At 50.4% G+C, this 15,197-nt stretch overlaps 1 protein-coding gene across 1 annotated transcript; it reads right to left on the bottom strand.

Moving 5' to 3' along the window:
- Positions 1 to 1,439: 1,439 nt before the first annotated feature.
- Vamp2 (vesicle associated membrane protein 2) lies at positions 1,440 to 4,284 on the bottom strand. The gene is made up of 5 exons (XM_051167663.1): positions 4,125 to 4,284; positions 3,484 to 3,604; positions 2,806 to 2,964; positions 2,668 to 2,719; positions 1,440 to 2,075 (listed from the first exon to the last, which is right to left on the bottom strand). Coding segments are annotated over exons 1-5 (351 nt in total). The 5' UTR covers positions 4,127 to 4,284; the 3' UTR covers positions 1,440 to 2,058.
- Between the last annotated feature and the right edge of the window lie 10,913 nt (positions 4,285 to 15,197).

Here is a 15,197-nt window from a genome sequence, read left to right as displayed (position 1 = left end):
TGTGGCCACTTCGGGAATTACACTTTGCAACGACCCAAGATCAGGGCCAGGGCCCTCCTCCCAAACAATCTTCCAACCACTCCAATACTCCTATCACTGATTAAGAAAAAGATTTAAGGGCTGCAGAGATGGCTCAGTGGTTAAGAGCTGGCTGCTCTCCCAGAGGTCCTGGGTTTAATTCCCAGCACCCACATGGCAGCTCACAACTAACTGTAACTCCAGTTCCAGGGGATCCGACGCCCTCTCACAGATATATATGCAGGCAAAACACCAATACAAATACAATAAATAAATTATTAAAAAAAAAAAAAAAAAGAAAGGAAAAGATTTAAGACACACCACCTGGTTACTCATTACACGTTTATTGTACATTTTCACAATCTGGATGCGCCACAGAATTGGGGGCACGGGGTAAGGGAAGAAGGAAGGCAGGGGACACTGGGATAATATTGGGGGTCTAAAACACAAGCACCCCCACCCCCAGCATCTCTCCTACCCTTTCACACCACAGTTTAGATCTCCTTGGTTCCCCTCCACACAAAAAACCTGGTGTCAGGGGAAGGGTTTGGGGACACCCCCTGGTGGCAGGTTAAGGGGCCATGTACCCTCAGACCCTAAAACTGTGCCATTTTAAAAGATTAGATCCTTCTGTCATTCCATCCAACAAGGGAATAGCTTGAGCGAGCATTCTCTCTCTCTCTCTCTCTCTCTCTCTCTCTCTCTCTCTCTCTCTCTCTCCTCTCTGAGCTCTACAGCCCTGGAGAAGGACAAGGATCCCCTTCCTCCAGCAAGTCCGATACACATATTGGCAGTGACTAGTACCCCCACCCTGAATACAGGGGGGCAGTCAGAGGAGCTGGGCAGTGATGGGGGGCAACAACCCCCTCCAGATTGGGGAGGAAAGTTTTCATTCCAACCTCTAGCAAGGATGAGGCCAGAGATTTCAGGCAGGAATTGGGGGGATTCTGTTTTGTCCCACTCCTCCCCAAGGCAGTGATGACCCCCCCCACACACACAAACACGCTGGAGCCACCCCTCCTCAAAGAATCAGATTGTGGTCCGCCCCCAATTCTCCTGGTGGGAGGAGGCAGCAGATCAGGCAGATAGGAGGGAGGGAGACTCCTGGGAATGTCAGTTGAGTGCTCCACATGAGAAGTGGGGAGCAGGAATGTAGGGAGAGACCCCGAGTGGCAGAATTATTGGTCCATAACACACTGAACTCCAGACGCTTACACACCAGCTGGGGGAGGGAGAACAGGGCACAGAGGGCTGGGAAATGGGGTAAGGGAGGCAAACTAGACTAGGAGGGCTGGGAGGGGCAATTCTGGGGTCCAGAGAAGCCTGGTTCCCCAAAAGCCCAGGCTCCCTACCACCTGCAGGTAATGTCGTGCAAATAAAAGTGTGGTAAGAGGACCAATGGAGACTAAGCCTTCAAAAATAAAGAAAAACACAGAAAAGAGTGAAGAACAATGGAAAGAAAAGGAAACCAAAAGACAGTATGCAAATGATATGCTAATTAACATGTTGGATGCTCCCAGAAAACTTTGGGATTCTTAGGACCAAGTGGAACCAGTCTCAGAGCCTCCCAAGGGATACAAAGATGCAACCTAGGGAAGCCTGGACAGGTGGGGTGTTTTGTTTCTGTGGGGTTCGCTTTTTGTTTCGGGGAGGGTCAGGAGTTGTCCAGGGAAGATAGGGGAGGATCAGTTAATCCAAGGGAAGGAGAGGGCCTATTGCATAGCAGATGCAAATGAAGGGGCTTGGGGCTGAGGAAGAAAAGAGGGAGAGAGAGAGGTGATGGGACCACAGGAAGGGGTGTTAAGGACAACCGGAAAAAATCTTCTAGTAATAAAACTACAAACAGACCAAATATATATAATATTATATATGTATAAATAACAGCTGGCTATTTACAGGGGGCACACACACAGACACACACACACACACACACACACACAAACGGATCCACGGGAGGGGGCTGAAAGATATGGCTGAGAGGAGGAGGGCCGGCTTGGGGTGGGGAGGGGCCCTTCTGAGGCAGGGCAGACTCCTGGGGGTTTAAGTGCTGAAGTAAACTGTGGAGAGAGGGCAAGAGGAGAATGAGGGGGAGGGGGAGAAAGAGAGAGAAAGCAGCGTGTCAGGCCTGGCCCTGCTCCCAGCCTCCCACTCCCCAGCTGGCTGGCATCCTTTCCCCTCTCTCAGTCTCAGTTTCCTCAAAGGGACTGGACCAGTGGGCACTGAGGGCCCTTAAACTCCATGATAGGACAAAGGGCCATGAGACCTTTAACCCACTGGGCACAGACCACAAGCTCTCAAATAGTGGAGTAATTTCATGTCCAGGTCCTCAACAGTAGGCCGTCTCCTACTCTACTCCCCAGTGTTAGGGTCCCCAGACTGGGCTCTGTGGCCCACAGGGTCCTTAGTGGAGCTCAGGGACCCACCCAGCATCCCTAGTCTCCAAATCTTAACCGAAATTACCCAGAACCAGGCAAAGCGAGGCCACACAACAGCCAAGGTTTTGGCTCTAGATGAATCAGAACTGCCAACAGCAGCAAAATGTGTTTTGTTGAGGAGTGAAAACTAGGTTAATGACCTTCAGAACCGGGACTCCACAGGGAAAACCTCCACCTCCAGGGAGAGGGCCCTGGCCACTTGCGCCCCACTCACCGATGATGATGATGAGGATGATGGCGCAAATCACTCCCAAGATGATCATCATCTAAGAGAAGAGAGGGGGCGAGTGAGGCGAGCTGACACCCCAGTCACCCACCGCCGGCCGCCCGTCCCCATCTCCTTCCCTTTTACCTTGAGGTTTTTCCACCAGTACTTGCGCTTGAGCTTGGCCGCGCTTGTTTCAAACTGGGAGGCCCCTGCCTGGAGGGCATCTGCCCGGTCGTCCAGCTCCGACAGCTTCTGGTCCCGCTCCAGGACCTTGTCCACATTCACCCGCATGATGTCCACCACCTGGGGGAGGGGTCCACGAGGCAGGGGGTGTGCCAGGGCACGCCTCAAGGAGGGCACTTCTGCGACGTGTGCCCAGTGTACCACACACGGAACATGCACCCCGATGTTTCCAGGCTAACATGCCAAGGACACACACAGAACATGCCTAGCACACCCGGGGACATGCAAGGAGCACACCTCAGGGGCATACAGTTCAGATGTCACAGCAAGACCCTGTGGATCGGCACACCTGCCCCAAGCTGGCACACCCAGGCTAGCACAACTGACTAACAACACCCCACTGCCCTCCCAAGTGCATGCTGACTGGGGGACAGAGGTCTCTGACCCAAAACCCACAAGCGTAAACTGTCATCACCTTCAACCCAAGATGGGCTCCCACACCTATTTGGCAACCGTTACACACACACACACACACACACACACACACACACACACACACACACACACACACACACACACACACACACACACACACACACACACACACACACACACGCGCGCGCGCGCGCACGCACATACCTCATCCACCTGGGCCTGGGTCTGCTGCAGTCTCCTGTTACTGGTAAGATTTGGAGGGGGTGCAGGGGGGCCGCCCTCGCCGGCCGGGGCGGCAGGCGGGACAGTGGCAGCGGTAGCCGACCTAAGGAAAAGGATTAAGACTCAGGGCCTAGAAGCCTCCGGCCGGGACTCCACCCATCCACCTGTCCATCCACAGTCCAGTCCTCTCTTGCGCGAGGAAAGCCACCCGATGGGAGACACGGTCACTCCACGGCCCCGCCGTGGTTGAGCCGCGTGACCTTGAGAGACCCTCCTCGCGCCTCCATTTCCCCCCCCCCAACCCCCGCCTGTTAAATGAGGGCGACCTCATAGCTGCCGCCTGGGGTCGGCCCGACATGACTGACGCCCATGAAGACAGGGGCGGGGCGGGGCGGAGGGTGGACGCTGGGGTCCGCTCCCACTCGCGGCCATCGCCCCGCGCGGGGGCCACCCGGGAGCCGGGTCCCCCGGGCGTCCGCGCGTGCAGTCCGGGGCAGCAGCCTGGCCCGCCCCGGGCACGGGAGGCGCGGGCGGGACCCCCGTGTTTCCCAGCCCACTCTTTCGGGGTGGCGGCCCGCGCGGGGCAGGACGTCGCGGGTGGCGAGTGGCGGACGCCGACTTACATGGCGGGGGGCAGCGGGCAGGGGGCTTGGCAGAGGCAGTGACGGCGGCGGCGGCTCGCGCTGGCTCCGACTGGCGCTGGCTACCCGGGACTGGAAGATGGCGGCCGCACGTCACCCGCATCCGGGCACTGCGGCGGGGGCGGGGCGCGGCAGGAGACACGTCGCTCCCGGACCGCGGGGGCGGGGCGCTGCAGGGCCGGGGGGTCGTCTAGCTGGGTCTGTCGGTCCTACGCTGTGAGCCCCCAGCTGGCAAACCCACCGCCGCCCCCGAGGCATCTGCCACCTGCCTCTTTGGGCACTCAAACCGAGACCCACGCGTCACCCCTTGGCTACATCCTCCCTCGTCCTTGTAGCACGCACACGGGTCCTTAGCCCGTACAGCCCACGGTCTCACCCGCCTACCTGGTTCCAACACCTGGGGACCCGCCCTTTGCTACTGGTGTGGGTTGAGGGTGGAAAGAAGCCGAGAAGCGACAAGGCAGATGCAGAGCAATTCTGGTAACAGGAATCCTGACGCTGGGGTGGAGGGGAATTGTGAGAAGTAACCTCACCCACTACCCTGCAACTGAATGGCTCAAGGGAGATCTTGGGACCTCCGATTTCCTTCCTAGCAGGGAGTGGGCAAAAGGAGTAACAGAGGCTCCCCCTCCTCCTGATACACAAGCACGTGTGCACAAACACACACACACACACACTCGCACGCGCTTGCTTGCTTGCTTTCTTGCTTGCTTTAAGAGCTGTTGGATGCTGCCCCTCTTCACAGGTGAGGTTCAGACCATGTGTGCTTGGCAGTCCCAAACCCAGTCAAAGATTAGACAAACTAAAGACTCCAGGGCAATGTCTGGTGGTGCTCTACCACGGTGACTGCAGGCTGGTCCCCGGCTAGGGTCAACTCCCCTGCCTCAGCCTCAGTAGGGCCTGGACCGAAAAAGGACAGTAGGCAGGGGCGGCACCTGTAATACTTAGTTATAGGCACTGCTTTACATGAAGATTAGCCTTGACCTTGACAGAACCAACTGCCTCTCCCTGGACGCTAAGTGCATCATATATGTAGACAATAAATATTTGCTAAATGGCTTGATCTAGATAACACAATAGTTTATTATCTTAGACCTGGTCCATCCCTGACTGCTCGGTTTTAAATACACTAAACAGCCACAGCAGCTGTACACACTCCTGTCCCGGGGTTGAGAGACAGGCAGGAAAGGCAGCTGTGTGTTAAGAAAGCCTCCAGGCTGAAGGAGGCATTTTAGGAGAGGCCTAGCGGCTCTCCAGTGGGAGTACTCATTACATCCCGGAGAGAGCCATAGTCTCTCTCGGAGACAGGCTGGTTCTGGCTTTCTTCCTCCCACTCCAGGCTTCCCAGGGCCTCCAGGGTGTGTGAGATCCTCCTGAGCTGCAGCGCCCCGCCCCCTCCCACCAGACGCCCCAGGACGGGTTCTGTCATCAGAGGTGTTATTTCCCAGCTGTCTGGGGGAGGTGAAAGAGCAGGGGAGTATGTGCTGGGGTGCAGGATTCGCTCTGGGCGGCCTTCCTCTCCCGGGAGCAGCCTGGAGCCCGGCCCTTGGGAGGCTGGGCTCACGAAAAGAGCTGCTTTGGTGGGGGGGGGGGGGGGGGGATTGGGGGGGGGGTCTCAGATCAGCCGTCAGCCTCTTGTTTTCTGTCTCTGAGGCCATTCTACTTTCCACTCCGGGAGCAAAGATGTCAATTTCCATTATTTCAAGTGTCTTAGTGTCTGGATATGAAACATCACGGAGAGTGGGAAAGAGTAACTGTAAGCAGAGACACACACACCCTGCTCCCCCGACCCCCTCCCCGCACAGCCCAACACCCTGTCCCCACCCCATCCTCCCACCCCACTCCAACCCCCACCCTCACCCCCCAGCCCCGTGAAGGAGCAGCTAAGATCTCAGACCCAGGTTTAAGGATGATGCACACGTTGCCTAGGCGCTCGTAGAGCATACGGTAGAGACAAGAGTCCCAGACAGATTTGGAGAGGTTGCGCCTTGGCCTGTCGCTGGGCAAGTGCTTCTTCCCAGTGGATTCTGGGAGCAGCAGCAGCACAGTGAAAATGAAGGCACATGTGAAGGGTGGAAAGGACACAGCAGGATTCATTTCAGAGTGAGAACTGTCACTGCACAGCCCTACCCATCCCATCCCATCCCACCTTGGCGGTGGTGTTAAGAAAGTCTAAGTTTAGCTCAGGGTGGGAGGGAGGCTGCAGTAGATGACCGAGTTCACCTGGAAGTGGGTAAGAGAAGGTTTTCTGCAAACAGGTAGGATGGAGACTCAGAATAGACTTGAGCTGAAGAAAATACAGGATTTGCACGGCCGAGATGCTTTCCCCTGTTGTTTGCCTCAGGGAGTTGGTGCTTGAGGTGCTGGACCCAGGTCCTGAGGCTTCTTTTAGGTTTTGGGTGTTTGTTCCTAATCCCTGCGCTGGGGAGGTGAAGATAGGAAAACCCAGAGTTCAGGACCAGTCTGCTTAACGAGACACTATCTCAAAACAAGCCGGAGCCTGAGGCCTGGAGGGGGAATGGCTGGGCAGTTAAGAATACTGACTGCTCTTCCGGAAAACCCTGGTCCAATTTCCAGCACCCACATGGCAGCTGGCAGCCATCTGCAACTCCAGTCCTTGGGGAACCTCACCCGCTCTGGGCCCTCTGGACTCCACTGTGCACAGGCATATATAACAGGCAAAAGTCTTCTATACATAAAAATAGATAATTATACACACACAGAGTTAGCAACAACAAAAATCCTCAAACACCAAAATATGCAGGAGGGAGAGGGCCCAAGGGTTATTCCTAAAACAGTCCTTCAGGGTTCAAGTGAAAGCTTGCTTCCACTATTTTCCCCTCTGCACAGGACTCCTGTTTAGAAGTTGGGCTGGAAGGGGCCGTCTCCTTTCCACACTGACTCATGATCTCCTTTCATCCTCATGAGTCAAACCTTAAGAAACCAGTAATTAATTTCTGCGACCTTGTTTGTCCCCTCAATACAGCTCCCATTCCATTTGCTATTACACACTATGCCTTATGAATGTTGATATATTGATATATTTGGGCAAAGCTAAGCTTAGAGCAATGCTTTGCTGGAGTCTTTTTTATTTGATTGATTTGGTTTCATCTGTTAACTCTTTTTTTTTTTTTTTTTTGGTCCCCTCGCAAATAGGAAGGTTTTGGTTTGGTTTTTGCTTGTGCCTACAATGTTGGGGATTAAAATCAGGGCCTGCTGGGGCAGTGGGGGGGGGGGGACACTCAGAGGCAGAGGTAGACTGGTCTCTGTTGAGTTCCAGGCCAGCCTGGGCTACAAAGCAAGTAAGCCAGGCCTCTGTTACACAGAGGAATCCTGTCTCAAATGAATGAATCGATGAATGAATGAATAAATCAGGGTCTTGGGCTTCTTTTTTCGTTTTGTTTTGTTTATAGACGGGTTTCTCTGTATGGATCTGCCTGCCTCTGCCTCCAGAGGGCTGGGATTAAAGGCTAGCACCACCACCATGCCTGGCTCAGGCCTTGAGCATTTAAAGCAAAGCTCTACCATAGAATATTGCTCCCTAGCCTTAATGGTACTTCTTTGCCAATTCTTTTTTTTTTTTTTTTTTTAAGATTTTTTTATTTATTATTATGTATACAGTGCTCTGCCTGCATGTATGCCAGCAGGGCAGAAGAGGGCATCAGATCACATTATAGATGGCTCTGTGCCACCATGTGGATGCTGGGAATAGAACTCTGAACCTCTGGAAGAGCAGCCAGTGCCCTTAACCTCTGAGCCATCTCTCCAGCCCTGCCAATTCTTTTTGTAGTAAATAATAACATGTCAGGTGGCAGTGGTGCTCGCCTTTAATCCCAGCACTTGGGAACCAGAGGCAGGCAGATCACTGTAAGTTCAAGGCCAGCCTGGTCTACATAGTGAGTCCAGGACAGCCAAGGCTAAACAGAGAAACCTGTCTCAAAAAGGAAAAAAAGTTATAGGCTGGAGAGATGGCTCAGAGGTTAAGAGCACTGACTCCTGAGGTCCTGAGTTCAATTTCCAGCAACTACATGGTGGCTCACAACCATCTACAATGTGATCTGGTGCCCTCTTCTGGCCTGCAGGTGTTTGTGCAGGCAGAGCACTGTATACATAATAAATAAATCTTTTTTTTTTTTTTTTTTTAAAGAAAGAAAAGAAAAGAACTTACTACAAGAGCTGGTCCCCACTCGTTTGGTGGTCATCTCCGGTGTCAGGGAGAGCTAGCACTGGGGTCAGGACAACTGGACAACTAGCCCTGCCCTCTCACTGGCTGTAGAGGGTCCTGTACTTGACCTGGGCAACACAGTGGATCTGGCCCTGATGTCGAAGGCATGAGTGAGCCAGCCCAGAGGGTGTAAGAGTGCTGCAGGAGAGCCGTCCCAGCCCCTCACAGGCTGCAGCACTTGGGAGAGTGGACCCTGCACCTTGACTGAACAGCACAGTGGAGCTGGTTCTAGAGGCCTGGATGTGGGTGAGCCATTCCTGAGGGCAGGAGAGCAGGAGATCTGACCCTGCCTCCCGTTCATGGCGGCCTTGGGTGGCTGACCAGCTTAGCTACCTCCCAGGCCCAGGTCCAGGGCTCTGAGTTGGACCACCCGGAAATCTATATCATCTGTGAATGGCTGGGATGCCTGAAAGGGCCACTCCTGCTGACCCAAAGCTGCAGGATCTCCATGACAACGGGATAACCAGAGGTCCCAGTGAGAATCTAATATTGATGGTGTCAAAGAAGCCAGAAACCTCAAACCAGAGCTGCATGGTGAGACCCTGTCTCAAAATAAAATTAAATGAAAGGTTATTTAGGGATGGAATGTAGCTCAGTGGTAGAGTACCTGACTAGTATGTTCAAGGTTTGAGCCCCCATCACTTCAAACGTTTTCTTTTTCACTGGAATAGTGGCACACACCTGTAGTCCTAACACTTGAGAGTCTGAGAAAGACAGCCATGAGTTTGAGGCCAGCCAGGCTACACAGGCAGACCTCGGTCCTGAAACAAACTAAGCGACCCACACGTGTGTACTCAGAATTTCAGCACGCCAAAAGAGCATGCAGTTCAAAAGACAGCTTCTCCTATTGCACCCCCGGTGCCTCATCTCCCATCTGCTGACCCCTAGTACCTGCACATCCTAGATAGACTCTTTAATCTTCTCGTCCTAATGCGTGCAATCGATACACACTGCTCTTCACTTCGCTTTTACCATTTGACATAATTTGGAGATTGTTCCATTCTATGTAGGGTTCAATACTAACATTTTTTGTTTGTTTGTGGAGTTTTTTTTTTTTTTTTTTTTTTTTTTTTTTTTTTGCTTTTTGGTTTTTGGTTTTCGAGACAGGGCTGGCCTGGAACTCACAGCGATCTGCCTGCCTCTGCCTCCCGAGTGCTTGGGATTAAAGGTTTGTGCCACCACGGCCCGGCTTTTGTTGTTTTTGTTTTTTGAGACAGGGTTTCCCTGTGTAGCCTTGGCTATCTTGGACTCGCTTTGTAGACCAGGCTGGCCTCAAATTTATGGAGATCTGCCTGCCTCTGCCTCCCGGGTACTAGGATTAAAGGTGTGCGCCACCTTGGACAGACTCAATACTTACATTTTTATGATTGTGTGGGACCCAGCTGTATGGGCATAAGATGGCTTAATCAATCTGGTGTGGACAGTCATTTTAGGTTGTTGGTGACCTTTCGTCAGCCTAAGAAAAGCTATAAAGAATATTCTAGGGGCTGGAGAGATGACGCAGAGGTTGGGAGCACTGACTATTCTTCCAAGTGTTCTGAGTTCAATTCCCAGAAACTATATGGTGACTCACAACCATCTATAACGAGATCTGGTGCCTTCTTCTGGTGTGTAGGTGTACATGCAGGCACAGTACTGTATACATAATAAATAAATAAACCTTTTTAAAAAGACTATTCTATATATTCTGATTTTACCTTTATGCAAATATGTAGAGTGATTTCCTAAATATTAAAAAACCTAGTTTAAAGTGAGGCACAGTAGCACACATCTTTAATCCCAGCACTTGGGAAGCAGAGGCAGATGGATCTCTGACTTGGAGGCCAGGCTGGTCTACAGAGCAAGTTCCAGGAAAGGCAGGGCTACACAGACAAACCCTGTCTCAAAAAGACTAAAAAAAAAAAATAAATATAATAATAATAATAATAATAATAATAATAATAATAATAATAATAATGATAATAATAAATCTTAGGTGGAGCTGGGCTGGGCAGGAGACTGTAAGAGGCTATAGCAGGAGAGACGAAGAATCACAAAAGTTTAAGGCCTGTCTAGACCACAGAGCAAATTAAAGGCCAGCCTGGGAAACCCAAAGAGGCCCAATGTATGAAGCTGAGAAAATAAAATAAATTGAAAGGGTTAGTAATATAATTCATGAGCCTGCCTAGCCCCATGGGCCCTAGACTCAGCCCTAGTTTTGAGCTAAGCCGTTAACAAATCTGGAGAAACAAATCCTAAACCAAAAAGTGCCTGTGGTTTTGACGGGTACTGACAATTTGCCATCCCCAGGTGTGCGACCAAGCTTTCTTCCCACCCAGGGGCCTGTTAACCTTCATGTCCCATTGTTTCTATGTTGCAGCTGCAGAGCTGGCTCAGTGTTTGAGTCCACGCTGCTCTTCTAGAGGACCCAGGCTTGGTTCGCAGTCCCTACATCCCACATCTCACTTCTATCTCCAGCTCCAGAGGGTTCAGCGCCCCCTACTGGCCTCCACAGGCACCTGCACACATGCCATGCACACTCAGACACATAGGCATACACATAAATACAAATAAATCTTTTTAAAAAATAAATATGTTGAGTCGGGCGTGGTGGCGCACGCCTTTAATCCCAGCACTCAGGAGGCAGAGGAAGGCGGATCGCTGTGAGTTCGAGGCCAGCCTGGTCTACAAAGTGAGTCCAGGATGGCCAAGGCTACACAGAGAAACCCTGTCTCGAAAAACAAACAAAACAAAACAAAACAAAAATGTTGCCCAGCTGTGGTGACGCACGCCTTTAATCCCAGCACTTGGAGGCAGAGGCAGACGGATCTCCGTGGGTTCGGGGCCAGCCTGGACTACAGAGCTAGTTTCAGGACAGCCAGAGCTGTTATACAGAGAAACCCTGTATTGAAAAAGCAAAAAAACAAAAACAAAAACAAAAACAAAAAACAAAAAACAAATATATTAATTAAATATATTAATTAAACACAGTTTTCGTTTCTTGTAAGGTGGATGACATGAGACATAGACATATGTTTAATAATTGTTTTGTTTGGTTGTTTTTTGTTTTTTGTTTGGTTTGGTTTGGTTTAGTTGTTTGGTTGGTTTTGGTTTTTCTTTCTTTTTTTTTGTTTTTTGTTTGTTTGTTTGTTTGTTTTTGTTTTTCGAGACAGGGTTTCTCTGTGTAGCCTTGGCTGTCCTGGACTCACTTTGTAGACCAGGCTGGCCTTGAACTCACAGTGATCCGCCTGCCTCTGCCTCCCAAATGCTGGGATTAAAGGCGTGGGCCACTGCATCCGGCTTGCTTTCTACTTTTGACCATTTTTTTAAAACTATGCATACTTTTTGTTGTTATTTATGTCCTTATTTTTATTGACAAAGTGTCACCTAAGTCACTTAGGATGGCCTCAAACTTGTAATCCTCCTGCCTTACTCTCCTGCACCACTGTCCTTAGCCACTACGCAGCGTTTTAAAGCTGTGCCTTAAGGACTGAGCTGAGAACCTAAGCGTGGCCTCTTCCACTGAGCCGCATCCTTCCCAACACTCCTCACACAGTTAAACGTGCTGGCGTCCTTTTATGGCTTCTAAGTGTTTCTTTCTTTTCCTTTCCTTTTTCTTTTTGTTTTTGTTTTGTTTGTTTTTTGAGGCAGGGTTTCTCTGTGTAGTCCTGGCTGTCCTGGAACTCTGTAGAGCAGGCTGGCCTCGAACTCAGAGAGATCTGCTTCACTCTGCCTCCCAGACTGCTGGGACTAAAGACGTGTGCCACCATGGCCCAGTTATGGTTTTTTGTCATAAATGTAAGTTATATATTTATACATAAATACATCATCTACTCAAATTCATTTTTAAAAACTCCTCGGACTTGAGTGTGGCAGCCTGCACCTATAACCTCAGCTCTTCAGGAGGCAGGAGGATTGCTCTACTTTTTACTTTGCTTCTTTTGCTGTGATAAAACACCCACTAAAAGCAGCTTGTGGAAGAAGAGCTCATTACAGTTTACAGGTGTAAATCCTTTACTGAAAAAAACCCCAGGTAGGTTAACTGGGCGTGGTGGTGCACACCTTTAATCCCAGCACTCGGGAAGCAGAGGCAGGCGGATTGCAATGAGTTCAAGGCCAGCCTGGTCTAAAAAGTGAGTCCGGGACAACCAAGTATACACAGAGAGACCCTGTCTCATAAAACCAAAAAAAGAAAAGAAAAGAAAAGGACAGCGCTCTGGGCGGCAACAACAGGACAGCTGTCCCTCCCTGCCACCAAGTGCTGAGGAGCCTACGTGAGACAGCGTGGTCTTCCCACTTACCCCTACAGCTGATGCAGCTGTTTGGTTTTGGTTGGTTGGTTGGGGCTTTTGAGACAGGGTTTCCCTGTGTAGCCCTGGCTGTCCTGGAACTCGCTCTGTAGACCAGGCTGGCCCCCAACTCTGAGATCCGACTGCCTCTGCCTCCGGAGGGCTGGGATTAAAGTGACACCACCGCCTGGCTTGCTGCAACTAAATGTAGCAGGTTAAACACTAAAGATGGCTTCTGAGAAGCTTTCACCTAGGAAAACACCTAACCACCCCAAAACCCCCTTACCCCACCCCTGACCCCTTACTCCCCCAGCCCCCTATCCCCCCTCAACCCCATCCCACACACAAACAAGGAGCTGAGTATGAGGTAACTAAGGGACTGCTGCCACACCCTGGTGACCAGGGTAACTCTGCTGTGGTAAAGCTACAAACCTGCAAGGTCAGAGGGTGGTAACGCCAGCTGAGCTAGCAAAGAGTCCAGGTCAAAGTTGGAGTGACAGGTGACTGTCTCCTCCCACAAGGTGGGTCCCAGGTGGTCAGGACAGCACTTCTATCCACAAAGTCATATCACTAACCCTGAGGCAGGAGAGCTGAAAGTTCAGTGCCGGGCTGGCTACATAGCTGCACTGTGTCAGAAAAAAACAACAACAAAAACGTCTTTGGTGATGGGAGTTAAAATGAAGGATCGGATGAAGAAGGGGCCTTGTGAGGCGAGAAGGGGGAGGCGACATGAGGTGGGAAAGCTAATTGTTTTCCCAGCTCCACTCCTTCACAGGGTTTTAGTTTTTGGTTGGCTGGTTGTTGTATTTGGTTTTCCCGGTGAACATGTGCGTTCAGCTTTGAGACAGTGACTCGTAATGAGCTTCTCCTCAGCTCTTTTGACCATGCACAGTAGTGGTCAAGTACACTGGTGACCGAATACACTTGGCACGCTGGCACACTCAGAAAAAGGGATCATCTTAAGAATTTGTTTTGGGGGCAGGGTTCTTGTAACCTGAAGACTCTCCCTTTTTTTGATTCTGTTTAAATCTATATCAAAGCATTCTATTATAGATTATTTAACGCGCAGACTATTGTTCGTTTTATTCAAAAATAAAAGATTTTAATTGCAAATTCATTGTTTTCAACCAGGGTTAGTCAGTTTTCTCTTACTAGGACAATGTATCTGAGATGTATATAGGAAGGGTTGTTTTTATTTTATTTTGCTTTGTTTTTGTTTATTTTGTTTGTTTTGAGACAGGGTTTCTCTGTGTAGTCTCGGCTGTCCTGGACTCACTGTGTAGACCAGGCTGGCCTCTAACTCACAGTGATCTTCCTGCCTCTGTCTCAAGGAGTGCTGGGATTGAAGGCGTGCATAACCACGCTGGGCTAGGATGGGTTATTTTTACTTACGAGGTTTTAATTGACGTTCACTTGGCTGCTGCAGGCCAGCGGCACAGAGTACATCACCTTTGCTGCATGAGGGGAGGTGGAAGCCCGGGTAGGCATATCCCGTCAAGGATGTGTCCCCAATGATATAATTTCTAAATTCCCTCCCCTCGGCTCCACCTCCTGAAGGCTCCCAGTGGCACTATAAGCTGACAACCAAGACTTTAGTACCCAGCTTTATTATCGCTGGAGTTACTGGGTTTTGTTTTGTTTTGCTTTATTTTATTTTTTGAAGCAGGGTTTCTCTGGGTAGCCATGGATATTCTGGAACTTGATCTGTAGACCAGTCTGGCCTCGAACTCACAGAAATCTGCCTGCCTCTGCCTCCTGAGTGCTGAGATTAAGGTTGTGTGCCACCACACCTGGCCCCAAGTTTTAAAAATAACACCTTTTATATCTGTTGGGTCTGGAGTCTTGAAAATGAAACACCAAGGACACTCTGTAGTGGAACCGAAAGTTTATGTTCCAGGCAACAGGTAATGGTGGCCAGGGCCTGGATTCATGACCAAGAGCAAGCTTGTTACAATCTTTATTTTTTATTTTATTTTTTTCTGAGACAAGGTTTCTCTGTGTAGCTTTGGATGTCCTAGACTCACTTTGTAGTCCAGGCTGGCCTTGAAATCACAGTGATCTGCCTGCCTCTGCCTCCCGAGTGCTGGGATCAAAGGTGTGCACCACCTTGCCCTGCTTTGTTACAGTCTTTTTAAATCAAAAAAACATAAACAGAAAGGCATGTACAGGAAGGGGGAGGGCAGTCTTATATGGACTGGGCAGTACCAGATGAACTCGTTTGTTGTTGTTGTTGTTGTTGTTATTATTATTATTATTATTATTAGGCTTCTCTGTGTAGCCCAGGCTTTCCTGGACTCTATCTGTAGGCTAGGCTGGCCTTGAACTCACAGTGATCCACCTGCCTCTGCCTCCCAGAGTGCTGGGATTATAGGTGTGCGCCACCAGGCCTGGCTGGTCTCATCATTTTTTTTTTTTTTTTTTTTTTTTTTTTTTTGGTTTTTTTCGAGACAGGGTTTCTCTGTGTAGCCTTGGCCATCCTGGACTCACTTTGTAGACCAGGCTGGCCTCGAACTCACAGCGATCCGCCTGCCTCTGCCTCCCGAGTGCTGGGATTAAAGGTGT

This window comes from Acomys russatus, chromosome 25 (assembly GCF_903995435.1).
Source record: "Acomys russatus chromosome 25, mAcoRus1.1, whole genome shotgun sequence".
Classification (NCBI taxonomy): domain Eukaryota; kingdom Metazoa; phylum Chordata; class Mammalia; order Rodentia; family Muridae; genus Acomys; species Acomys russatus.
Note: the sequence above shows the minus strand (reverse complement) of the source record. Positions and strands in the feature narration are given on the sequence as shown.

Excerpts from the sequence above, each read along its gene's own strand:
- Vamp2 (XM_051167663.1), bottom strand. Across the intron at positions 2,965-3,483 it reads CCCAGGCCCAGGTGGATGAG|GTGGTGGACATCATGCGGGT; the intron begins GTATGTGCGTGC and ends CCCCTCCCCCAG. Across the intron at positions 2,720-2,805 it reads ACTGGTGGAAAAACCTCAAG|ATGATGATCATCTTGGGAGT; the intron begins GTAAAAGGGAAG and ends CTCTTCTCTTAG.